The 25,482-nt window shown below is 55.8% G+C and overlaps 1 protein-coding gene across 2 annotated transcripts in view; it reads left to right on the top strand.

Annotated features, from left to right (window-relative positions):
* The first annotated feature begins 5,377 nt into the window (after positions 1-5,377).
* POU2F3 (POU class 2 homeobox 3) overlaps positions 5,378-25,482 on the top strand; it is a 76,412-nt gene continuing 56,307 nt past the window's right edge. For both annotated transcript variants that reach the window (XM_087822165.1, XM_087822164.1), the window contains exons 1-2: positions 5,378-5,405; positions 11,260-11,328. In XM_087822165.1, the coding sequence (XP_087678291.1) occupies positions 5,378-5,405; positions 11,260-11,328 (97 nt within the window). The remainder of the gene's footprint in view (positions 5,406-11,259; positions 11,329-25,482) is intronic.

Here is a 25,482-nt window from a genome sequence, read left to right as displayed (position 1 = left end):
CGCTCAACCGCTGAGCCACCCCAGCCAGGCCCATCTGTCTTTTAGAATTCCCTCCTGTCATAATGGTGGGGGTGCTGTCCCTTCCTCCCAACCCTGACCCCGGCTCTGAGCCCTGCCTGGCCCCTCTCCCTTCCTCTCTTCCTCTTCTCTCTTTCCTGCCTTCTTCCCATCAGTCCTGAAAGTATTTAAATCTTTCCCATCTAAAAACATGAGTAAAAAGGAGCTCAAGCACCTCTCTCATTTTCCTATTTGTCCCTGTTCCTTCACAGGGAAGCTTCTTGCTGGAGTCCTCCACCCCCCAGCAACCCAACCCTGCGATCAGTAACAAGTCGTCCGCTACTGAAACTGGCCAACTATTTCCACCTAAGTTAGGGCAGATTCAACGTCCTCCCTGAACAAATAGCATGGTCCTCACTCACTCACGTCTTCTGCCTCCTGAGCTCTGAGACCTGCCACGGTCCTGCCGGGAGCCGCATGTTCACACGCCCTCCTGGCAGATGCCGTTCTTGCCGGCACTGCCTACGCTCACTCCCAACTCCTCCCTCGGGGGACCTCTGCTTAGATGGCCTTTCCTCTAAGGAGCCTTTCCCGAAGTCCATGGCCAGATTCAAGGAAGGCGTGCCCCACAGCAGGCCCCAGAGACCCTCGGTCTGCCTGTTAGAGCGCACACCACACACGAGGGACTTGCCTTTTCACTGGTCCACAAGCATTGCCCACTGTGAGGCCCCTGGGGGTAGGACACTGTCTGGTTTCCATTCCATTCCCACTCCTAACCCAATGGGTAGCTCTAGTGGGTACTCAAAACATGCTCTGAACGGATGAATGGACAAATGCCACTGACCTCCTATGTGTGGGTGTGTAGCTCAGAAGCTCCAGAGGACATTTTATCCACAGAGATGTCCAGCAATAGGACAGACACCCCAACAAGGCCGGGTCTCCTGTCACTGAGGCTGGCTGACTCCAACTGGGGCTCCAGGGTAGCCTGGCTTTTACTGGGGAGCATGGACTAGAAGACCCAACTGCATTCTGAAGCTAACGTTCAATATCTCCATCTTGCCTGGCACTGGGGCCCTCGCCTGCGATTCCCCCAGCCATGGGTAGGCTCTGGCCGCTGGGCGGTTGGAGACCTCTCCAGACACCTGTAGGCAGGGATGCTCAAGTCAGGGCCACACCCCTATCACCACGAGAGGGCGCCTTGGGCTTAGACCCCCTGAGCACAGGGAACCAGGAGGCCTTCCTGGCCTGACTACACCTGGGGAGCCAGGAAAGGGACTGCTGAGACAGCTCTGCTGAAGGCGCAGTTAGAGTGGCCAGGCCCAGGCCCAGTGCTGGCCCCAAGGTCAAAAATGTTCATTTGAAAACAGAGTTGTTATGCTGTTTTAACATTAAATATTTTTAACAATTATCTAGTATTCGGAAACTTCAGGTGAAAAATGGGCAATGCGTTTGTGTGGTTCTCCCTAGCTGTGAGCAAAGCTGGGTCCTGAGTGGAGTGGAACGTCTGAGTTGGGGCTCAGCATTAGGGGATCAAAGGCAGGGAGTAAATGGCTTTGTGTCCTGACACCCATGTCCTCTCCAGTCTGATCCCCAGAAACAGCTGCTTTCTCACGGTTCCCAGAGCACCTCTCACTTTGTCACCCTGACACCACCGCCTCTACCCCTATTCTGCAATACTCCCCTGGAAACAGTGCCACACGATTGCCTCTGAGATGTGATTTTTAAAGAGGACCAGGAGTTCTTCCTGGCCTCCACCTTTTTTCCATCAGCCCTTTGAGAAGCCTGAGCTTGGACTTATTCCCTGTGGTTGCCCCAAGGCATAGAGCTGACCCCCACCACACAACCCCACGCTCTAGGCCCTACAGTCCATCTGGCAAGCAGAAGAAGCTAGAAGGGACTTGTTGCTTGGTGGCCTTCCAGGACGCCTTGCTCTCCACCCTTTTCCCAGCTCTGACAACTCAATCCAGCTGACATGACAGGAAATGAGCAGCAGGGCCTGTAGCCAAGAAGGCCACTTTTCGTTGCTTCAGTGGGAATCAGGGCTGGGGCACCCCTCCTTCCCTTTTCCAGGACTACAGATCATTTTCAGCAATGTGTCTGGAAGGGAAAGCTTGATTCCCAGAGATTTCTCGAAATAGGGCCTGGGGAGCTAGTGAATTCCTAGAGGTACAGCCAAGAAGAACCAGGAGGACCTGGGGAAGGGTCCAAGTTCATCATAGTTTAGGGACCGCAGCATCCTGGAGTAAGACTGGTTACTCCCTGAAAAAGTCCTCCAGCTATTGAGAGAGGGGGTAATGGACATGGGGAGAGGTAATTTGCATTTTATTTGCATAGAGTTCTCTGGATGTCCAAAGGCACTGAAATTCCCTGTCCTTGCTTCTTTCAAACTTTCTTTTTAATGCTCCTTTCTAACCTCCAGGCAACCCCGCCCCCTCCCCTCCTTTTTCCCCACAGTGTTTCCTCTCCCAAGCTAAACACAGACATGGAATATTAGGCTTAGGGGTCTGGCATCTTCCTCACCACCTCTCATCTGCCCAGAACTCAAAAAGCTGATTTCATGGAGACTGAATACTGGGAAGGAGGGAGGGAAAAGGGGTCTTGTGAGGGCCTGTTCCAGTTCATCTAGTTGAAATTATGATCAAGGAAGTCAGGGACGGAAGACTAGAAATTTTCCAATGCTGCCCCTTGGCCCATACACAGGTGCCGCAAACCCACCCAACTTTCTAAGAGCCAGGAAGAGCACGTGAAGGGGGAGCACAAGGAGTGGAAGGGTCTCTGCTCTGTGTTGCTCGCCATGTGACTCTGTATGGATGATATCTAAGCTCCTTCCACCTCAAGTTATAAGATCGTGGGATGGGGGGTGGAGAGAAGGGGAAACTCAGGCTCGAGCACCAGCTTTAGAGTCAGGCAGACCTGGTCGAAATCCCACCTCTGCCATCAACTGGCTGAATTAATCTCCCTGAACCTTAGTGTCCTCTATAAAAGAAGCCTAAAAATTACACCTTCCTTCTAAAGCAGTGCTGACTACATAAGATGCCCTTTCCTGGCACAAACGGAAGTACACAGCAATATTCATTGAAGGAACCAAGGGAGGATGAATAAGTGAGACGGTGTCAGCCACTCTCCCCTCCTCCCACACCATGTCTGAAACACAGAGCTATATCTCCAACTGTGAATCTCCAAGGTCCCCTCTCTTTCCCAACGGGCACCATCCCCAAGAGCTCCACCCCCATCCCCAGGACCCCAGAATCCTAGGCCTCTGCAGCTGGAAAGTCCAGCTGGAAAGTCCTTAGAAACATCAAGTACATGCTCCTCTGTCTTCTGGAAAACTAAAGCCTGGACAGACCATGTAACTTTGCTCTTGGAAAAGAGAAACAGGTCCCAGATAGGATTCAGAGAATCAGACCTTCCACGCACACAGCCATGCAAATAATATGCAAATAGAGAGTGGATGTCACCTGCAGGCATTTCTTTAGGATGGCGGCAGGTGAAGTTCAAGTGTAGAGCAGAAATGAACCTCAGGGGAGGGGCCACCCCTGAAGTGAAGGGGAGAGGAGAGAGAAGAGGAAGGGAGGGGAGGCAGGCTGGAAGTGTCTGAGTGGGGTTCCCTGGGTTCACTAGGCCTCCAAGAAGTCTCAATTGATCTCTTTCCTGGCCAGAAGAAACAGGGAAAGTGGTCCCCTCTCTTTTTCCCCAGAGTGGAGGAAGAGAAGACCCTGTGATTGGGGGAGGCCGGTTTGTATGTATCTAAGGATGCACCTATTAAGCACTTCCTGTTCCCCAGCCCACGTGGCGCCCACCGAGTCGAGCCCTTTCCGATAGCTGTTGTGTGCCCGGCACTGTGCTCAAGGCTGTGGGGCACCAAGCAGTTAACAATCAGGAGACAGGATAAGGAGAGTCTCATGGAACCCACCACAGCAGCTGCTGAGAACACTGAAGCGCCAGGGTGACTTAGTAGAAGATCAGGCCACTGCAAGTTCAGGAAAGAGGTGGTGTTCGATTTGTGTGTAGAGGAAACAGAGCACGGTGCTTCCAAACAGGAGCCCAGTACCTTACCGGCTGTGTAACACTGGGCAGGCCTCATTTGTCCCATCTGTAAAATGGAAATAACAACAGTCCAGTTCATGAGTTATTGTGAGGACAGTGCAAGAGGGATGCTTTTAAAATGTTAGCACAGTGCCTGGCACATAGTGAAAGTTCAATAAATGCTGGATATTAAAACAGGGATTATTGGGGTGGATGGTGGGTGGACAGACACGCCAGGTGGAGAAAAACACTGAAAATAAGGCATAGAGGCAAAAAAAGCCCAGAACCTGTTTTGTGAGCAGGAAAGAGTCCTTGATACTAAGGTAAGCTAATCAGGAGGCCTGTCTGGAAAGAAAGGACTTGCCCTCTTGTTGGCACGTGGCTTTCTGTGCTTACAAGGCAGGTGACCCCTTGCCCTTGGCACCACTTCCTGAAACCTAAAGCATGGGGGAGCAGGGGGGAGCTCAGATCTATGATGGGTGCTGCAAAAAGCACTGGAGTGGGAGTCCAGAGGCCTGATTCCAGCCAGGCTCAGTGTGTCACTAGGGAATTGTGTGGCTTTGCCACCTCCCAGCTCTGTTGATGAGGGAGCCAGCTGTCCCCACAACCCCACATTGGTAAGTAACTTCCACATCGCCCTGTCATAGAGCCTCAGAGCCACCTGGAACCTGGGGGGGGGGGGGGGGGGGGGCAGGCAAAGGGCAGTGTCTTCGCCTGGAAAGTGTGATAATGACATGGGTCCCATCCAGGTCCCAGGATGTTTCAAGGGTGCACAGGGCTGGTGAACTTGGCCACCTGCTAAGTCCATATACAGATGCTACTTAGGATTTGCACCTGCCCCATTTTACAGATGAGGAAGCCGAGTCCAGGGGGGTGGAAGCCCTGTTCCCTGTCGCACGGCCGGTGAAGTGTTGAGAGAGGGGTCCCAGCCCGGGTTCCTCGGTGCGCCCATGGCTTCTCCACACACTCCAGGCTCCTTGCGGCGCTTGCACTTTGGATCCGTGCAGAGGCGGGTAACCTGCAGGGCCCCTGGAAGGGGCGAGCGGGCCGGGCCGGGGACAGGCCCGGGCCCCAGGTGCCCCGCAGGGTCAGGACCCGCCCCGGCAGCACCCGGCCCCTCCCCAGGCCCCTGGCTCCGGGCTGGGCGCATGCAAATCGCTGCTTTGCCTGGGCCGGGGGCCAGGGGGCCGAGCCGGGGCGGGGCGGGGCCGGCCGCGCTCACCTGCCGCGCGTCCCGGAGCCGGCGGCGGGACGGCAGGGCCCGGGCGGCGGCGACCTGGCTTCGCAGGGGGCCCGGCTGGGGCCCGCTCCGGGGGCCTGGGGGGGCGCTGCCGCCGGCCCCGCCTGGGGCAGGATGGTCAACCTGGAGCTCATGCCCGCAGGTGAGGGAGGGGCCCTGGCCGGGTCGCCCGCGCCCCGGGGTCCGCGCCCCCGCCCCTCTGGGGTCTTAGTCCCGGCGGCCGGGGGGCCGCGCGGGCAGCTGGTCCCGGGGGGGGAGGGCGGGTGTTGGGGACCCCGGGGGAGCGTGAAGGCGGGGCTGCGGGGGGGGCCTTCGGGGCCTCTGGAGAGTGGCCGGTGGCCGGGGCTGCGGGCGCTGACGGCGCCTCCCCAAGCGCCCGTCCGCCGGCGCAGAAGCGGGGCCCCGGGTGCGGGCCGGAGCGCGAGGGAGGACGCGCTTCTGGGGAGTGGGGACGAGGCGGGCATCGGATGGGCCGGGCGCCGGCGGGCCGGGCAGAGCGGCGCCCCCGGGCAGGGGCCACGCCGCCGGGCACGGACCGGGGCTTGCGCATCGGCAGTGAGCCCGCCTGCCACCGAGCCGCGGGAGGCGGTGCCGCGGTGCCCGCCGTGTGCCCGCCGTGTGCCCGCCGTGTGCCGTGGGCCTTGGCGGGCCGTGGGCTCCGCGGGGCAGGGGCGGTGCGCGCGTGCTCGCGGGGGCTCCGTGGGCCGCAGGGGCTGCGGGAGGCGCTCCCCCCCTGCGGAGAGGCACGTCCCCGCTCCGCGCCCCAGGAATCCCGATGCCAAGGCCGCCTGTGCCCGGGGCGGGCCTAGCGGACAGAGCCTGGCGGGAGCCCCTCTCCCCGCGGGACGGCGTGCGGGCGTGGAGTGCCCGTCGCCCAGCGGGTCGGGCGGGTCCCGGTTCCTGAAGGGCCGCGCGGTGCGGGGCCTCGGAGCCGAGCGGAGCACAGCCTCGCCGTAAGCAAGCTCCCCAGCCCGGCCGCTGCGAGCCCGCCGCTTGCCTCCCAGCGACCTTCATTTGGGATTTCGGCACCGTCGACAGGAATTAGTCACCTGCTCTCCTTTCTGAAGGAGGAGGGAGGAAAAGTGGGGGAGGCAATTTTTCTGACCCACTCCAAGGAGTAGAGCAGGCTGGAGGCTTTAGCCCTTCCTGGGGTCCCCCAATCCTGAAACGAAGCAGCAGTCGGTGTTCACGGAGCCCTGGGACCCACAGTTCTCCAGACACAGTCCGGCGGGACTATGTGAATGGCGGGCTAACAGAGAGGTGCTGACACCGAGCAGATCCGCAGGTGCCAGGACTGGCAGGAAGGGTTAGGTGAGGCCCAGAGAACCATCCCACTGGTATCAAATGTGTGGGGGAAATCTGTTTCCAGTCCCTGTGGCACCAGCATGGGTTTGGGCACACCTGGGAGCAGATCCCCTCTTCTTCATGTCAACATGGGCCCCAGCGGCAAGTTCTTCAGGGCCAAGATCAGAGACTTCCTGGGGGCTTTTCATCTCATTGTGTATGGAGGCTCCAGCTCAGGGAAGTGGGAGAAAGTGGGACAGGTGGTGCCCAGAAGGAAAGCAGTCTACAGGCTAAGAGGATCTAGCAGAAAACAGGAAAGAGAGTGAAGCTGAGGTGAGAGGGCCTAGCCCCCCATGCCTTGGCCTTGGAGGAAGCTCCGCACTGATGCCTCTCAGAAGCCCAGACATCTCCCTCACCCCGGTGGGTTCCAGGCACAAAAGGGGAGACTGAAATAAACCTAAGGTAGGGGTGACTCCTCAGGGCAGGGTCTCCATCCACTTTGAATGGGTTGACAGACTCATTTCTCTACATTTACTGGCTGCCCCTCCCCAGCCCACTGCTTTAGACTGTCTGCCCTCAGGGCTGTCTGGGCCCCTCTGTGTGTTTGGCTCCCTCCAGTGACATCTCAGAGGGCGCTCTCCATTTGAGACTTTCTGTGGAGTCTCTCTGAATGGGCCTGCGCCTGAAGCTTCGCTCTGCTGGGCCTCCTCAGTGGGCCTTGCAGTCCAGGTTGTCTGTAGCATCTCTCAGTGAAGGCTCTGCTGTGGGGTCTGTGAGGGGTGCCCCTCTATGGAGTGCCTCATTATGGGCCCCTCTCTAGGGTCTCTCAGTCCAGGATCCTCTTGGTGGAAGTTTGGTCTTTTGGGTCCTATTTTACCCCTCACAGTAATCCTATATCCTGCTGATTCTTTATAAACAGCACTTCTCCTGTGAATTCCAAGTCGTAGGCCCTTGGGGACTCCTCAGTTGATTGACTGGAACAGGCTGAGAGGTGGAAGGACAGGGAGCAGGATCGCAGAGCAGGTGTACCTCCTCAGACCGCTCCACAGGTACTGTGGCCCCTGAATCAGCCCAGCTTTTTGCTCTGATAACCTGGGTGTAAGCCATGATCAGGTCTGCCTGGGGCCTTGGCAGTTTGTACTTCATAAAGCATCTCTCACATGGGAGCAGGAAAACCTGAGCAGGCATGAGGTCACCAGGCATGTGGGCACCCTAGCTAAAGAGGGGCTCCTTGCTCCCAGGCTAAAAGCAGTCAGAGAGGCAAATAAGAGTCAGACAGGCAGGCAGATGGGGGAGGAGGGAAAGGAGAGGAAAACATTGAATAGCCAGCCAGAGGGGGGCACCTGGCTGGCCACAGGCATCTCTTTTTCTGCCCCGCAAATTGTGAGCTGTCCCCTCAGAAAGTGGATCAGGTCTCACAGACTTATCCCAGGTACAGCCCAGAAATGCCGTCTGGGTTGGAAGGCCTATTGTGAGAGGAAGTGGGTCTCTCTCTTGAAGAGAAGTCTCCTGTAGGGGAGAGTGGGAGCCATGGCTGGCTCAGAAGTAGAACTGCTGGGTCCTTTGAATTCCCTCTAGTGGAAGTGCCTCATCAGTAGGTGTGTGAGGGAGGAGTCAGGAGGGAGCTGGACTCGGGGGTCCAAGACTGTGTGGACACTCAGCCTGCAGCCTGGGGGAAACACTGCCCCTGGACTTGGTTCCTGCAAGTTCACACTCACATCCTGGTTCACAGATGTGTAAGGAGGGGCTACTCCTGGGTCATACCAAGGCACAGGGAGGGGCAAGGCCAGCTGCCAACATATTGCCCCAGCTTTAGATTGTGGGGGTGCCAGGGAGGTGGATGAAAGTCTGCATCTGGTATCTGGGCTCTTACATAGAGCAGCTGAGCCTCCCCAGGGAAGGGAGTGATGGCAAAGAGCCTACTCAGTTGTGACTGAGATAAGAGCCGAGAAGCCTGGCCGCACCCTACACCTCTCGCACTCACCCCTGCAAGTGCTGTCTGACAGGAGAAGGGTTATGGCGTCTTGGGGAGTTTCGGTGTTGGCCCATTTTTAGGCTGAGACCCAAGAGTTCGTCCCACCCATTAGCCTCAGTCTCCTACCCAACAGAAACAGGTTCTCAGTATCGTAGTATCCTATAGGACTTAGAAGAGCTTTTTCAGGTCATCTCAGCTTGCCCCTCCACTCGGGCTCAACACCTTGTCCAACCCAGAAGTGTCAGTGTGGCTTCCACAGTGAGCACATCAAGTGAGTAGATGTCCTGGCAGAGTGTGGGGCCTGTGACTCCTTCAAAAGTTATTTTTACACATGATCAGGACTACCTTTTAAGCTCATTGAAAGGATGAGTGACATGCCTTTGGGGTATATTTAAAGGCAATTCGAGGGATGGGTATTGAGAGAGAGTTTGGGTTACAGGCATGAAATTATGATTTAGCTAAAAAAGTACCCTTCCTAAATGTCAGGAGTTTGAAATCAGCTGATTCAGAGACTCTGAGCATCATCCCAGCCTTACTGAATCTTGACCTCTTCCTGTCCACGTGAGCATTTTTTCTATGAAGTCGGAATTTGGAGAATGCCAGTGGTTCCCCAGGCAGAGGACACATAATGGTGCTTAGGCAGAGCTGTAGAGCTGTTTGAGGTACTAGGAGAAGTATCTGTTTAGCTAATCAATTATTACATGCTTGCTTTATGCCAGGGCAGTTTTCTTTCACTATTTTATTTGCTCCTCACAGTAACTCTGGGAAATATCTTAATTCCCATTTCTTAGTTGAGAAAACTGAGGCTCAGATATGTGGCCAGGGCCCCGCAGCTAGTTGCGATTGGCCCTGGAATTAGACCCAGGTCTGTGAATTGAAGGCACTGCTGAAGCAGATTTAAAAATCACCACAGAGAGGACTCTCCTCTTCCCACATTTCCCCCGCAGCCTCTGACTTTCTCAGCACTGCCGAAGAATCCCTGTGGGGAGTGAAAGTGAGCGCACCTGTATAGGGCCATGCCCTGCTCCAGGGGCCGTGCTGGGGGTGGGATGAGCAAAGCCGGTTCCCATGGGCATGCGGGGAGCAGCAGCAGAGCCCTTCACGGATGTGTCCAAGGGGCCTACACTAGTTAGTCTGCATATTCATGCATGGCAGGCGACACAGAGACTTCCAAACTGCAGCAGAAAGGCTTGGGCTCTGGAAATGCCCTCCTAGATGTAGAGCACTGAGAGGAGGAGGCCAGGTTCAGTTGCAGGATCTCCCCCGGGGGTCTGTGACCATGCAGGACAGTGCGGAGGCCTGGGGAGGGCTGTACGGAGCTCCGAGTGTTCACCTGGGGGTCGTCACTTTGGCAGGTCTCCAAAACAGTGCTTGAGCCACAGTAGCTCCCGAGGTTGCTCACTCTTCCTCTGCTTCTGGGCTGTTCTAAGGATTGGAGAGCATCTGGACTCCCCATCTCTGCTTTGCTTGGCCAGGAAGTCATCCCTCCTACCGTGTAGTCACTATACCCCCAGGGGCCACAGTTTAAATCTCTGCCAGAGCCACATACATTATTGCCCTAAAAATAATAAGTTTTCTCCCCGCTTTCCCTGGAGCAGAGGTCCACCCTTCCCTTCATCCTGATTATCTCCACACCTCCGGGTGGCCAGACGGCCAGCTGCCTGATTACCTCATGCAAATTGCCGCTGCCTGCTTTAACTGGGACTGGCTGGTGAGCCCGGTATGCAAACTGGCTCTCCGAGCCTTTATCTGGTTTGCAAGAGTTCAAGTGCTGCCCCAGAAAAGAGGGTGGGGGTGAGGGTCAACGCGCTTTGTATAAATATTCTTTCTGTCTCTGAGGCTTCAGCATTTGGATGGTTCAATAAGAACAGTGACTGAGGAGCTGGTTCAAAGTTTCCTCTTTCCTTCTCTCCTGACTCTAGAGGAGACTCAGGGCCTTTTAGGTGATGGCAGCTGTCTGTTGGGTAAATGTTTAGTTTATTGAAATGGAGCAGGACAGAGAGGCCAAACCCACAGCACTTGGGGGCTGAGATGGGCCTTGCCGAGGTCTTCTCTCTCTGTGGGGCACACACCCACTGACGTCCCTTTTTCACAGCACTCGGGAAGTGGAGGAGAGAAGGTAAGGATCCCGAGGACAGGATCTCCAAGGAGGACCACAGAGGAGTGAGAGTTTTGTTCCTAGAGAGTGGGCTGCTGACCTCTGAGAGCCTGAGAGCGGAGGCAGGACTTAGTGTGAGGTGAAGCTTGGTTCAAGGGTACGCTTACCTTCCAGGGCAGGGCATTATAGGGGGGAGTGGGGAGAGGAAACATGGGTATTTCTTATGCTACTTTAAAAAGTAAAATAAATTCCCCAAATACAAAAGGAAGCAAGGATTAAGAATGGGAAGCATTCTCTCCTAATCCCCCCCCCCCCAGCTATACTCCTCCCCTTGTTAAATTTTTACGAAAACGGGCTTGGGATAGAAGGAAATGGCCATGAATAATACAGAAGGTGAGAGACCCTGCAGTAGCATGGGAGGAGGGGGAAAGAAAGGAAGGGAAAGGAGGCAAGCCTGACTGGGGAGATATGTACCAGGAGCTTATGAATATTCTAATGGCAGTGTCCAGGAACCAGGAATTTGAAAGTCTGATGGTTATTGTAATTACACATTCATTTTTGCTGTTTAGTTAAAGCCACATAATGTCATAGCAAGAAAATTGTGACCTGTTGTTAAAATCAGTTGTGTTTTCCCTGCAGATATCAAGATGAGTGGGGATGTAGCAGATTCCACGGACGGTCGCAGTGCTCTCAGCCAGGTGGAGACAGGTAAGGGTCTTCTCTTCTGGGGAATGGAACAGGAAAACAGCTGGTGGGAGAGAGTTGCTGGGAATCTTCAAACGATGTGGGGTCTGTTCTCATTTGGTCTTTTAGCCAAGCAGACCCAAAAGTTGGGCCCTAGGGAATGAAGTAATTTCCCTAGAGACGGGTATGACCCCCCCCCACCCCGGGTCTTTGAACAGAACATACTGACCTACGGTGGAACTAAACCTCTGGAACTCAGCTAGAGAACAAAACAAAAATGTTAGAGAGGAAAGTCGCTTCTTGATGTGCCATCCCAGCACCCCTAAAAGCAGTGGGTTGTGTTCCCAGCTGCTGCTGACTGACGGGAGGCAGAGCCTGTCTTCAGTGGACAGGGACCGGAGCCTTGTACCCCAGGTTTCTCAGTAGCCCTATCAGGGAGCTAACCCAAGGCGCCATGTGCAGTGTTCCTCTTCTGTGCAGGGGGGCTGTAGACAGACGCAGAGAGGAAGGGTTTGTCCCTAGAGATGACTTCGCTGTGTGGAGGGAAAGAGGACAGGGGACAGCTGAGAAGAAAGTTTCACGCCTGCCTGCTTTTAACTCGATAGTTCAAGCCTTGCTTTGAAAGCTCCATATAATTAAAAATAACTTAAAGAAAGATGAGTATAAATTGTAACACCAGCAACTAACTTTAATAGCATCCAAACAAGACCTCAATTAGTCTTTCATCTGGATCACTGGAGACTTAGAAATGAGAAGGGAAGAGAATCGATGACCCCAGAGCTAAAATCTTTTTCCAGGTCTTCAGTTCCATTGTTGAAGCTAAAGACTTGGGATAAGGGACAAAATAATTGGGCTCTTGGAGGGGGAAGCACATGCAGGATGCATTTGCTGTGAACGCTCCTGAACCAGTTTAATATTGAAACAGTGTCTGTTTGCATAGAGAGAGCTACAGGCTTCATATATATGTATATATGTGTGTGTGTGTGTATATTATATTTGGTGTTAATCCTCACTGGAGGATATTTTTTCCATTGATTTTTAGAAGAGGGGGGAGAAACATCAACGTGAGAGAGATACATCAACTGGCTGCCTCAAACTTGCAACCTAGGTACATGCCCTTGACTGGGAATCAAACCCTTCGGTTGCAGGCGATGCTCTAACACTGAGCACACCAGCCAGCGCTGCATATTTTGCTTTATGTATAGGGACTGCTGAACTAGGAGAGTGTGGGCCAGGTGCATCCATTTTGAGGTTGATTTCTCAGCTGAGGCTCCATGCAGTGGACACCTGTTCTTCCCAGTCAAGGAGAAAATTCTCTCCAACCTCAGGAACTCCAGCAAGGCTCTAAAGTCAGTCCAGCTGGAGCTGATAGGCATAGTCTTGGCTCTGACACTCTGTCCTAGAGAAAAATCAGAGTCCAGAAGCCAGGATTCAGAAGAAGTTGGGTCACCTTTCCTGGCTGGCTGGAGCCAACTCTGTTCACCTGGGCCATGTGTATGGCCCCATGTCCATGGGACCCAGCTAAGAGTGTTCATGTGGGAAGGAGCCACACTTAGCAGGCACATGTGCTGCTATTAGTTACATGGCCAAGTCAGGGTGACCATGTAAGGGAGAGAAGGAGCCACACAGAGCCCAGAAAGGTGTACCAGGAGAGGGAGGGAGTTCAGATCCCGGGGTGGGATTAAGAAGGTTAAGGTGTTGTTGACAACCTGAGCAAGTTCTGGTTTCATATCTGGGACTGTGGGAGCTATGTACCAACTAGGCCACATAGGAGAAAGAATCCAGACATAAGTTGGGACTCTTGGAACCCGACTGTAATCCCAGGGTTACTGCCAATTCAACAGGTGGCCTGCGACCAGCCACCTTGCCTCCTTAGGAGGCAGGAACAGATGGCCTTTGAAGAGTGGATTTAGAATCAGACAGACCTGGGATAAATATCACAGCTCTGCTGCTTACTGGTTGTATGATCTGATAAGCGGATGTAGCCTCGTCCCTTCTATAGATGGGGACGATTAATGTACCTCTTTGAGAATGGGTTGAGAGTTAGCGAGGTTCTGTCTAAAGGCCTTTGCACAGTGCTTGGCACAGGGCAGCTGTGACCATTGGGACTTCTAACGGCATCCTTAGGACTCTGTGATTCTCTAATATTCAGAACGAGCATTGCTGCTTAGTGCTCTGGGCTGCAGCTAGCTGGGGTGCCCTTCTTCCCTTCATTCAGGCCAAAAGGGTCAGCCCCAGAGATTGACTTTTCTCCTTCCACCATTCAGTAAAAGATTCTGTGTGGCTCCTTGGCTCCAAGGAGACCCTGAAGTCCATGCTGTCTGGAACTTCCCCACCCTAGTCTTTCACTGGTACGGGCTTAGCTCAGTGGCTGGTAGCATCCGAACTTAGGTGATCATCAAATTACTGCATGTTTTTAAAGGCAAGAAAAAAGAGGTAGCTAATTAAAGTAACCAAACTTCCTGGAAAGTCATTCTGACTCATTTTTTACAGAGGAGATCTTATTATGAGTCACCATGGTTACCAACTTGGTTTAATGGCTTTCTTTGGATATTTAAAAGACAGATTCCCCTTCCCAGCAGTGCATGAATTAAGAGGTGGTTTGTGTCTGGGTTTAAAGGAACTATAAACAAAGGTGACCTAGAAAGCCCCAGCTCCCCGAGAGCACCATCTGTATTGTGTGAAATCTCCAAGAGGCACAAGTCTGGTGGGGTAGCTGGGAAAAGGAACTGGGTTTTCCATCCACACTCACCCAGTTTGCAAACAAGACCATTCTCAGGCCTGGACATAGACCTCCTGGTTGGGAGAGAGCTAGCAGGGCAGGTCTCTTTCCCCTTCTTTGTGCCTGTCTGGAAGTTGAGGTGTGGATGGAGGGTGAACTGCCCAAGGTCTCAGAGCAGGACAGAGAAGGACAGCACTCGGACCCAGCGGAGGCTCCTGTTCCCCTGCCCCGCGCTCTTTCCACCCTTCAGGGGCCTGGAGCCCAGCTGTTTCTAGATTTCTGTACTACCCCCCCTTTTGTCGTTTCTTTTACACCCCCACCTGTTGCTTTGCCTTCATTTTGGATGCTGACAGCGTTTGTTGTTGTTCTCATTTGAGTAGTTTGTAAGGATATTCAACACATTCCAGAAGCCCCTGGGCATGAACTGGCACCCACGCAGCTGACCCTGTGACTCTTGACGACACGGTCCCAGTGCAGCCTCAGACTCGGGAGGGGCCGGCGGGCTGAGGGGAGGGGGGGGCCGTCACGTCGCGAGGCCTCGGCCCGTGCCCGGCGCAGGCGCGCGCCCAGAGCTTCACACACGTCACCTCGCTTGTTATTCTTATAATTCCCATTTTACCCGTGAGGAGATTGTGGCTAAGAATGAGAAGCTCACTTGCCCAGGGCCACGCGGCTTCTCCCAGGAACCACCCCAGGCCCGTGCAGCCCGGGCTCGGCCGTGGGCGCCCTGCTCGCGTGGCGGGCGTCTCCCCGCTGGGCGCTGTATTTCCCTCCTCCTCGGCGAGGGTCTGGCATGGATGACCCCTAGGGCTGGATTTTAACAGATGTGTCCGCGGTTTCACTCTTCCAGACCCCCTCCCATGAGCGCGGGCCCCTCAGTCCCTGCCCCCTCCGCCGCCGCCCGCAGCCCTCGCTGCCCCCCGGCTGCCCTCCCGCAGCCCTCGCTGCCCCCCGGCTGCCCTCCCGGCTGCCCCCCGGCTGCCCTCCCGCAGCCCTCGCTGCCCCCCGGCTGCCCCCCGGCTGCCCTCCCGGCTGCCCCGCCTGCTCGGCTCCGAGACCCCGCCGGGCGCTGCCCCGCCCTGACCACCATCTCAGCGCGCACTTGGGCCAGGCCTTGGGCTCGGAGAGGGGAGGAAGCGCCCTGCCCTCGGGGCCTCCGGCAGGGGCTCCACGGGCTGCGCTGCCGGCGGGCCGAGCCTGGGGGGGCACCCGGGACGCGCTCGCCTGCCCGGCCCCGCGGCGGACGGGCTGAGGGCGGCGCCGAGGAGGGACGCCGGCCGGTTTCCCCAGGACCCGGACCTAGCGGACGGCGGAGTGGAACCCAGGCCTTGCCGGTGCCTTTCCACCCAGAGGCTGCGGCGGGGAGGCTGGGACCGGCGCGGCACCGCACGGGGCGCGGGGAGCGGCGGCGGCCGGGCGGGGAGCCCCCGGGGGTGGCGCGGCGGGGCAGGGAGCCCCCGGGGGTGGCGCGGCGGGGCAGGGAGCCCCCGGGGGTGGCGCGGCGGGGCAGGGAGCCCCCGGGGGTGGCGCGGCGGGGCAGGGAGCCCCCGGGGGTGGCGCGGCGGGGCAGGGAGCCCCCGGGGGTGGCGCGGCGGGGCAGGGAGCCCCCGGGGGTGGCGCGGCGGGGCAGGGAGCCCCCGGGGGTGCGCCGGCCGGGCAGGGAGCCCCCGGGGGTGGCGCGGCGGGGCAGGGAGCCCCCGGGGGTGCGCCGGCCGGGCAGGGGAGCCCCCGGGGGTGGCGCGGCGGGGCAGGGGAGCCCCCGGGGGTGGCGCGGCGGGGCAGGGAGCCCCCGGGGGTGGCGCGGCGGGGCAGGGAGCCCCCGGGGGTGGCGCGGCGGGGCGGGGCGCGCCTGCTCGGGAAGAGAGGGCAGCGGCCGGGCCACCCGCGCCCTCCCTGCGGGGCGAGAACCCGGCCTCCGGGAGGCTTTCTCCCCTCCCCCCGGACCCGCCCCAGCGGCGCCCGGCCCCGCCCCGCCCCCACTGCACGGGCGCAGGGCCGCCAGCCCCTCGGCACCTCGTCCCCCCGAGGCCCCGGGGGAGGCCCGGGGCACCCCAGGAGGGAAGGAGGGCGGGGCGGGCGGGGCCGGGGCCCTTCCCGCGGCCCTCTGCCGCCCCCTGCGCGGCGGGGTGGCTGACATCTGCCCCAGCCGCCCGCGGGCCGCCAAGGCAGGCAGCTGCGCGGGGAGCCTTTGCAGAAAGTCTCCTCACCTAACCCCGGGGGCCCTCAATGTGGCTTAAGGAAGAAATGGGCCTGATTCCACAGGGGAGCCCAGAAAGTCAGCGATCCTCAGAAGGCCCCAGAGGAGGAGCGAGGGTCCGACACAGGACTAGGCGCCCTCCCAGCCAGCGCCGCCCCGGGCCCGCCTCCGCCTGCGCCGTCCGAGCGGACACGGGGCGACGGGCGTGTCTCCCCACACCCGGGGCGGCCGGGCAGAGGCTTCGGAAAGGAGCTGGGCTTCAGCCCGCGCGCGTGAAACAGCGCTGTTCCCTCGGGGACAGAAGACGGGAGAAACCCAGGAAGCACTGGGGGTGAGGCAGAGCTGAGGGAAGGGCGGTCCTATTGGCCACGCGCCCCCAGCCCCACACGCTGGCACGGACACCCACACGCACGACACCCCACACACTCGCACTCAATTCACACCCACACTCGCACACACTCAGACACTCACAGACACGCCCACGTGCTCACATTCACACAACCACACAGTCACACACACTCACAGACACCCCACCCACACCCACACTCACACAGTCACACACACAGACACCCCACCCACACCCACACTCACACAGTCACACACACAGACACCCCACCCACACCCACACTCACACAGTCACACACACTCACAGACACCCCACCCACACTCACACTCACACAGTCACACACACTCACAGACACCCCACCCACACTCACACTCACACAGTCACACACACTCACAGACACCCCACCCACACTCACACACACACAGACACCCCACCCACACCCACACTCACACACACAGACACCCCACCCACACTCACACTCACACAGTCACACACACAGACACCCCACCCACACCCACACTCACACACTCACACACACTCACAGACACCCCACCCACACCCACACTCACACACTCACACACACTCACAGACACCCCACCCACACTCACACTCACACACTCACACACACTCACAGACACCCCACCCACACTCACACTCACACAGTCACACACACAGACACCCCACCCACACCCACACTCACACAGTCACACACACTCACAGACACCCCACCCACACCCACACTCACACTCACACAGTCACACACACTCACAGACACCCCACCCACACCCACACTCACACTCACACAGTCACACACACTCACAGACACCCCACCCACACCCACACTCACACACTCACACACACTCACAGACACCCCACCCACACTCACACTCACACAGTCACACACACTCACAGACACCCCACCCACACCCACACTCACACACTCACACACACTCACAGACACCCCACCCACACTCACACTCACACAGTCACACACACTCACAGACACCCCACCCACACCCACACTCACACACTCACACACACTCACAGACACCCCACCCACACCCACACTCACACAGTCACACACACTCACAGACACCCCACCCACACTCACACTCACACAGTCACACACACTCACAGACACCCCACCCACACCCACACTCACACAGTCACACACACTCGCAGACACCCCACCCACACCCACACCCACACTCACACTCACACAGTCACACACACTCACACACACAGACACCCCACCCACACCCACACACACACTCACACACACAGACACCCCACCCACACTCACACATGCACACTCATTCACACAGTCACACACACTCCTCACAGACATTCACACGCACACACACACACACTCAGCTTCATGATTAAATGACAGAGCGGCATGAAAGCGCTCTGTAAAGCGTACACCACATTAGACGTGCAATCTATCCTTAGACTGATAATTATTGGAAACATTCAGGGGACAAGACAAAGTTCTGTCCCTGAACGATGTGAGACAGACCTGCGAGTGCCGGGCCTGGGGTTTCCCCTGGGGAGGTGGCGGAAGACCATGCAGGAGTGGACGGAAGGGGTGCAGGCGCTGGGACTGGGCCGCAGCTCCGCCTGCACCTGCCTCGTCGCTCCCCTCTCCGGGAGAGAAAACAGAAGCCACAGCCCCCGACCTCCGGGGGCTCTGATATGAATTCCTGAGGTGTAAGGATTCTGAGAGGACATCTTGTCCACACCTCCCTCTTCCTCTGGAAACATTTCAAAACCATCCCTGGAAAGTGAAAAAACGTAGTGTTCTTAGAGATTGTGTCCCATCGATCCTCCATTCTTAAGAAACGCTAAAACCAGTTTCTCTTGGCCACCTATTGTTTTGGTTTTTTTTAATTTTATTTTTCCCATCACCATTTATCCCCTCTATTCTTGTACAGTATAATCCGCAGTGCTTGGAAGTCCTTTCTTGTCTCTTACTGAAGACCCTTGCCTCTGGCCTCGCCTTCTTAAACCAGTTTCTGTGGCAGAGAGTAGAAGGTCTCGTTGCTCACCCAGGCTTCATGCTGTGGCTGTGTGCTTGAGATCTCAGGAGAGCAGTCTGTGGTCTCCGGCATCTCCTACCTGCCTCTGGCACTCAGAGAACCTCAACAAATAAAACAGCTACAACAACCACTCACGCCTGTCCCACACCTCTCAAGTCATAGATCCCCAAACCCAAGTGCACAGGTAGACAAAGCAGGTTCATGCTGTTCAGATGAGCTGGGGATGGCTGGCCAGTCCTCCCTGGAACCAGTTCCTCTTCCTTTGGGGGTCTCTTGAAGGAAGCGCCCCTCCTGCCACCCCCGGCTGCCATCTCTCTTGGCCCCAGAAGCACGTGGACCTCCTTTCTCTTCAGCCTAAGAAGGAACAAACTGAGAGAACCTGGCGGGGGCATCCATGTGCTGTCTTCTGCCAACCTGAGCTCCACTTCATTTCATCCGTGGTCATTCCTCAGAGAACCACTCCTCCAACCATCTGGGGTGCAGGGCCAGTTGTTTTACTCCCAGCCTGTCATAGATCATGCTTGGTCCGACTGCGTGGGACTGGAACACGGCTTGCACCCATCATCTGCGTTCAGTAGGACCCAAACTGGTCTGCACCTGCGTCAACAGGGAGAGCCCACTAATCAGTGCTTGGGGTGCTCTTAACATTTCTCAATCTTACTCTCCGCGTCTGTCCGCACCTAGTCTCGGGCCTTAGGGCACAGTTCACAGACCAGCCCCGGATGTGGGAAGGGGAGCAGCTTCGGGACTCGCCTTGAGGGGTTTGCAGTGTGGATAAGAATAGCCCCTTCCACAGCAGTGTGGTGATGGCGGGGGCGGGAGGTGCAAGAGGTATAGAGGGATAAACGGTGATGGAAAAAATGAAATAAAATAACATTTAAAAGATAAAAAAGAATAGCCCTTTCCTTTGGCATTCAGACCCTGGGCACATATTATGGCCTTCTTAACATTCCCCTTCCTCCCACTGTGGGCATGTGGGGGTGCTGAGGGGAGATCCAGCAGGAGAGGTAGGTCCCAGGCTGGCTGGTAGGTCCCTTTGCTGGCAGGGATGGAGCGACAGCCTCCACTGGCAGGCTGAGACTAAGTGTTCAGCAGCATCCAGAGACTTGGGCCATCACAGCTTCCTGGGCCTTACCCCTTCACCGAGGCACCACGATTGCAGCACCCCCTCCCCAGCCTCAAGGAAATGCTTTTGGTCTCTTGGGTCCACCCTCCTCAAGGAACAGTTAGGGCGATGAACACCTGGTGTGGAAAAGGGCTAGTAAGTGGAAAAAGAGTTTAAAGTGAAATGAGCAACCAAATCAGGTAAGTCTTCGGGTCTTGAGGAACAGCCCAAATGCAGGCAATGAAATACAGTTACATTTTGTTCTGCCCCATCCTACAAGTACACAGACAGACAGGCAGACATACATACAGACTCACACTCACATAACCCCCCATCAAAACCCTCGGGAAAAGCTTGGTTTACCCACAAGCAGCCTTTCTTTCCGGTCCAGGCTGCTCTTTCAAAGGCAGGCTCTGGTCCTGGAGGGGGTTTGGGAAATAAAGGAGGGGCAGGGAAGTGGAAGTCGGAGACTTGGCCAGCATTTGATGGTGGGTCTCTTGAGTTTAAATCCCTCCTCCAGGCAAGGACTTTCCCTAGATGACCCACCATTAGGAAGAGTTGCTGAGGGGAGAAGCAGGCTCAGCTTCCCTCTCATCCATGCTCCCTACAGCCTTTGGTTTGGGAGGAGGGAAAGAAGCAGCTTAGTATCCTCCAAAGGGAAGCTGTATCAGGTCATCCCAGCCAAGGCTGCTCCCCCCACTGGAGCCTGAGGGTCTGGGGGGCAGGCCTGAATTTCATTTCTAGGGACTTCAACCACTGACATGTCAAAGGTCCCCCCCACCTCCCTGGACTAATGCTGGGGGAAAGAGGCTCCCTGGGTAACAGCAGGGCCCTGGGAGACACGGGGAGGGAGGGCCGGCCTCTGTACCAAGCCAGGAGCATGGGAAACTGAGCTGCAGGCGTCTCCCAATAAGCACCAGTGCTACTGACTCAAAAAATAATAGGTGTCAATTTGCATAACGTTTACATACAGGTTTCATGCTGTTTTTCACCTCCTGCCACGGGCACCACAGAAGACCCCTAGGTCTCCGGCCCCCAGAGTAAGGGCATATGTCCTCCAGACTCCAGGGCTTCTCTACCACCCCCCAGGGTTAGCCACTGGATTACCGCTGGGGGATGAGGAACAGCAGTGGGCCTTCCTGGGTGTGCCTGCTCTAGGTTTGTCAGAGAGGTGCAGGAAGGGAGCCTGGCAGATGTGGCCACTGCTGGGCACCTCGGTGAGGGGCACCCCACTTGCCTTCTGTGGGCTACAGGGAGGCCTCCCCAGCAGGGGCATTCCCCGTTCCCACCCTGCCCTCTGTGTGCCTGCTCGGCCTGGAAGCCAGAGAGCCCAGAGAGTTGCCAGAAAGAGAGGAAACTCAGTGGTTGCTGTTGATGAAGGGGTCTGGGGGGCTGATTTGCATAGGGAGATGATTTCCATACTTCAGGGTGAATTTCCATATTCCTGCCTCAAAGCCTTTTGGGGTACAGAGTGGGGGAGGGGAGAGGTCTTTTGAAATTCAAATGAGGATGATTAAGGTTTTCTTTTGGAGGGAAGCCTGGACAAAAGGGGTTAAGCTGGCTGGCAAATGTCTGCTCTGGCTCAGTTATTAAAGGGAAGCTGCACTGGGCTCCTTCACACCCATCTCTAAAGGCCCTGGAGATCTGCTGATGGCCAGGCCAAGCCAGGCTGGGTATTAGGAGCAGCCAGCTGAGTCTCTATCCCTGCCAGCCCCTGGACTCAGTTTACCGCCAGTGTCCTGAGGATGCATGAGTCCATGAGGACCATTGTGCCAGCTCTAGTTCTGAGCTCAGGCCTACCTCCTTCTAGTGACTGTGAGATTAGTACTTTCTTTTTTGGCTAAGGAAGTGTGAGGACAGGTGGATTCTGAATTCATCTCTACCACTAATCAGCGCCTTGGACAAGTCAACTTCCCATCTTTGGGCCTGAGGTTGTGTATTGGACGAAGGGTCTGGACTTGAGGGTCTCTAAGATCATTTCTAGCTCTTAGATTCTGGGATCTGAGCACACTTGGGTTCTATGTGCACCACTTGTTATTTCTCAGACGCTGAGTGATGTGAAGCTTCACTCCTCAGTTCCTCTACTGTGTTGGGAAGGGCACCCCTGCTTCTCAGCTTACCCAGGTGCATCATTAAGGCCATAGACTTCAGAACTGGAGTCTGCATTTGGATCCCAGCTTCTCATTTAGTGGTTACATGATCATGGACGGCTTACAGCCTGGCTGCTCAGTTTCCTGGCTGTAAATGGGTGGTCATAGGGCGCATGTCCTAGGGCTGCAGTGAAGGTTAAAGGAGCCGACATTTGTGAAGCATGTAGAACAGGGCCTGCCACAGAGTAATTCTGTTTGCTAGCACTAGTATCCAAAGGACAGTGTCCACACGATTGATGGGCCACGATCCAACAGCTAATCCCGGGAAACTCAATTAGGAATATGGACTGTCCCTGAGTAGACCTGCCTGTGAATTCGTTTGTGGCAACACATTGTCCTACTCACGCGTATTTGGGAGCATGCTTCAGCTAAAGGCTCTGGGAGAGCTACCAGTGCTTAGTGGTCACTCCACCAAGAGCCCACCCAGGTAGAGGTGTCTGTCACCTCACCCAGTGTGGGCTCCTGCTGTCCATCCTGAGTCAAGTTTGTCTTCACTTCTCAGGAAGTAGGGAAATGGCAGGAAGAAGGAGAGAGAGTTGATGAAATGAGCCCCTCCTCCCAGGAGCCAGTGCTGAGATGGGACAGATTCAGTGAGACTAGAGGATATTTGTAGTGCTGGAAAATCTTAAGGTTCCTTTTTCCCCTTGAGTTTCTGTAGCAACTCCATATGAGGTTTATTTGGAGATAGCGTGGTGGACATGGGTTTCAGTTTCTACTCAGTGATTTACTAATCGGTAGCCTCAGGCAAGTTGATTAACCCCTTTGAGGCTCAAGTTTCCTCATCTGTATAATGGGTTAATAAGAGCACCTACTCACAGGGTGGTTGTGAGGATTAAATGCTGTCATGTATATAAAATGTTTACTACAGAGCTTGGTGCATAGTAAATGCTCAATAAATGTCAGCTATTAATTAGTTCTTATTATTAGAAAACAGAGTTTTGCTGCCAAAATGTTTTAAAATTCTCTGATCTAGTCCTAGTTCTTATTTTATGGGGGAAGAGATTGGGGTCAAAAAAGGGGAATGACTTTCTCAAGGTCACAGTGGGGGTTTGAAATCAATGTTTCTTTAGAAACCCTTTCCCCCTCCAGAGGCAAGTCCTCCACCCTCTGTTTTTTGTTTTGTTTTGTTCTGTTGGACAAACTTTCCCCCTTTCCCACTATTAGTCCCTTAGAAGTGGCTCCTCCGGCCCCAGGGCCCCAGTGAGGAGGAAGATGGGACCCTGGCAGCATTATACCACTTGAGGGAAAGAACTGGTGTCTGGACTCAGAAGACGGCTGATGCCATCTCTGGCAGCAGGAGCTCTGTGACTGCAGCCTGCAGAGCTCACGGGGGGCTGAGGTGCGTGTCGCCGTGGTCCTGCAGGCCAGCAGCACCCTGTCCTGGGAGCCGGGCGTGAAGGCCGAGTCCTTCCCTCCAGCTCCGGTGCCGTGACCCAGCCTCAGTTTCCTTGTCCATAAACGAGTTGTGAGGCACAAATGAAAGGAAGAATGTATCTTGGCAGCATTCAGAAGTGTGAGATATTAGAATATCTCCCATCTAAGCTTTCTTACTACACACGTGCCCCTCTGAGAGGCAGGGAGGATGCCTGTGTGACGTCCTGCGTGAGAGCCAGAGTCGGGGCTCCCCATCTCTTCTCCCGCTTCTCACCTTGCTTCACGTCGCCCCGGGGAGAGGGTGAGGATCCGGGCGCCTGGCCTCCTACTGACCTTGAGCCCCCTTGAACTCTTCCCCTCCTGAGGCTGGGTGAGGGTTAGGGAGGGTGCCAGTCGGAAACTGACCGTTAAAGGGCCCCGTGGCTGCGGGGGTGAGAGTCGAGTCTAGACATGGAGCTCGGGGATTGGTTCCTGCTTTGCTATTTGTTGCCTGCGTGACCTTTAGCTCCTCACTTCTCTGGGGAACTCAGTTTCCTTACCTATAAATGGCATGCACACCGCCAGGAGTCTCCGTGGTCCCCTCAAGCAGGAAAGGCTCTGACAGAAAAATAGCAGCCGAGTGCTGCTCTGACATGTGCGTATCAGGTGCAGCCACAACCCTGGGTTTATTTAGCAGACCGCTTCCTTTGAAGGTGGATTTTTGTTATTTGTCCTGGGTCAGAGTGTTATGAGTTCACACCTTGGTGCAGAACCTGGCTCCCCTGGCCCCATAAGTTGCTGCAGTGGCCTGACTCACTGACCTCACTGGCTGGAACCTGGCATGACTCCCCAGGATGCTTCTTCAACTTCACCCCTGACCCCAGTGAAGCATCCTGGGGAGTCACGGTGACAACTGCCCATCAGTGTGTGTTCAGCAGAGATAAGGGGGCAGTGCAGGGAATCACCAAGAGTCCATCTGTAGCTCAGATGGAGAATAGTGAGGGTTATATTTCCTTAAAAAATTAGAAGTCCTTGATGAGGAGCCTTTCATTTATCAAAGACTGGCATGACCGATTGCAGAGGGGAGCTGGGAGGGTGCGGGGCTTCTCTTAGCAGAAGGGCGTCAGGAGGCTTCTGTCCTCCACGGCCTGGCCCTGGCTCCCAAATTCTGTGGAAGGTACTGAAGAGCAAGGATGAGGGGTCCCATCTCATGACCAAACATGTGGAAAAGTCATCAGGACCAGACGCTCACAGAGGCCCTGTCTCAAGGAAGCCCTGAGGTCAGTCATGTTTACTCTGCTTTAAATCATGAAAATCCCCAGATCCACAGACTCTCAAGGTAGAGCGAACCTGAGAGACCATCTTGCCCTGGGACAGTAAATGGGTTTCTTTAGGAGAGCTAAGCATGGTCATCAGTGGCCCACTGAGCCCTGAGTTTAGGAGAAGGAACAGGGCGGGGGGGTGGTCCATGAGGGATGTCACCAGGGCTTGGCTTGCAGGCAGACTGCGATTTTGCTATTACTGTCTGTGCCTTAGAGGTGAAGTGACTTGACCAAGGACACTCAGCTGGTAGAGAACTGACCTCAGGCCTCCCATCATTTAAGACACTGTCCTCTCACAGCCTGTTCCAGGTCCTCCTGGGTCCTGCTCTTCAGGTGGCTTTAGAGTTGTCCTCAGGTTCCTCCTGGGTCCCTCATTCTGTGCAGACAGAGACATTTTTGTTGTAATATTTAAGGGAAATGGAAAGCTACCAAGATTAAGCCACTTGCCCAAAGGAGCCTTCGAGACTGGCATGCCCTGTGTTGTCTGCACAGGACTCTGACCCTTAGGCAGTACTCTCAGTTCCTGGGTGGAATCTCAAGTAACAGAAAAGCTAGTGTGTTCGTGGGGTCCTGGGAAACTGTTTGACTGGTTTAAATGACGATGCAGGAAGCCTCTGGTTTGCTCTGGTGGTGTTTCCATGGTCCTGGTGACTAAAATCGCTGTCCAAGGAAGTACCAGAAGTTGCCAAGTGGTCACAGAGTGTCACTGGAGGTCTTGCTGGGCTGTATTGGTAGCGGAGCTGGCGAGAGAGAAGCAGTCCATCCATGGGAGAGGTTCAGTCTCCTTGCCCAGTGCTCTCTGCATTGTTTACCAGGCAGAAGTGAAAAATCCTGCTCGAACAGTTCTTCATTCCTGTGCTTCCACCTCCCTCACCCAGAGAATTACTCCCCGGGCAAACTCACACCCCAGTGCTGCCAAGGCTATGCAAATCAGCGGGCCCAAG

The sequence above is a fragment of the Miniopterus natalensis genome, chromosome 11 (assembly GCF_054644295.1).
Source record: "Miniopterus natalensis isolate mMinNat1 chromosome 11, mMinNat1.hap1, whole genome shotgun sequence".
NCBI lineage: Eukaryota > Metazoa > Chordata > Mammalia > Chiroptera > Miniopteridae > Miniopterus > Miniopterus natalensis.
The sequence above is the reverse complement of the archived record's forward strand: the minus strand, read 5'-3'. Positions and strand labels throughout refer to the sequence as shown.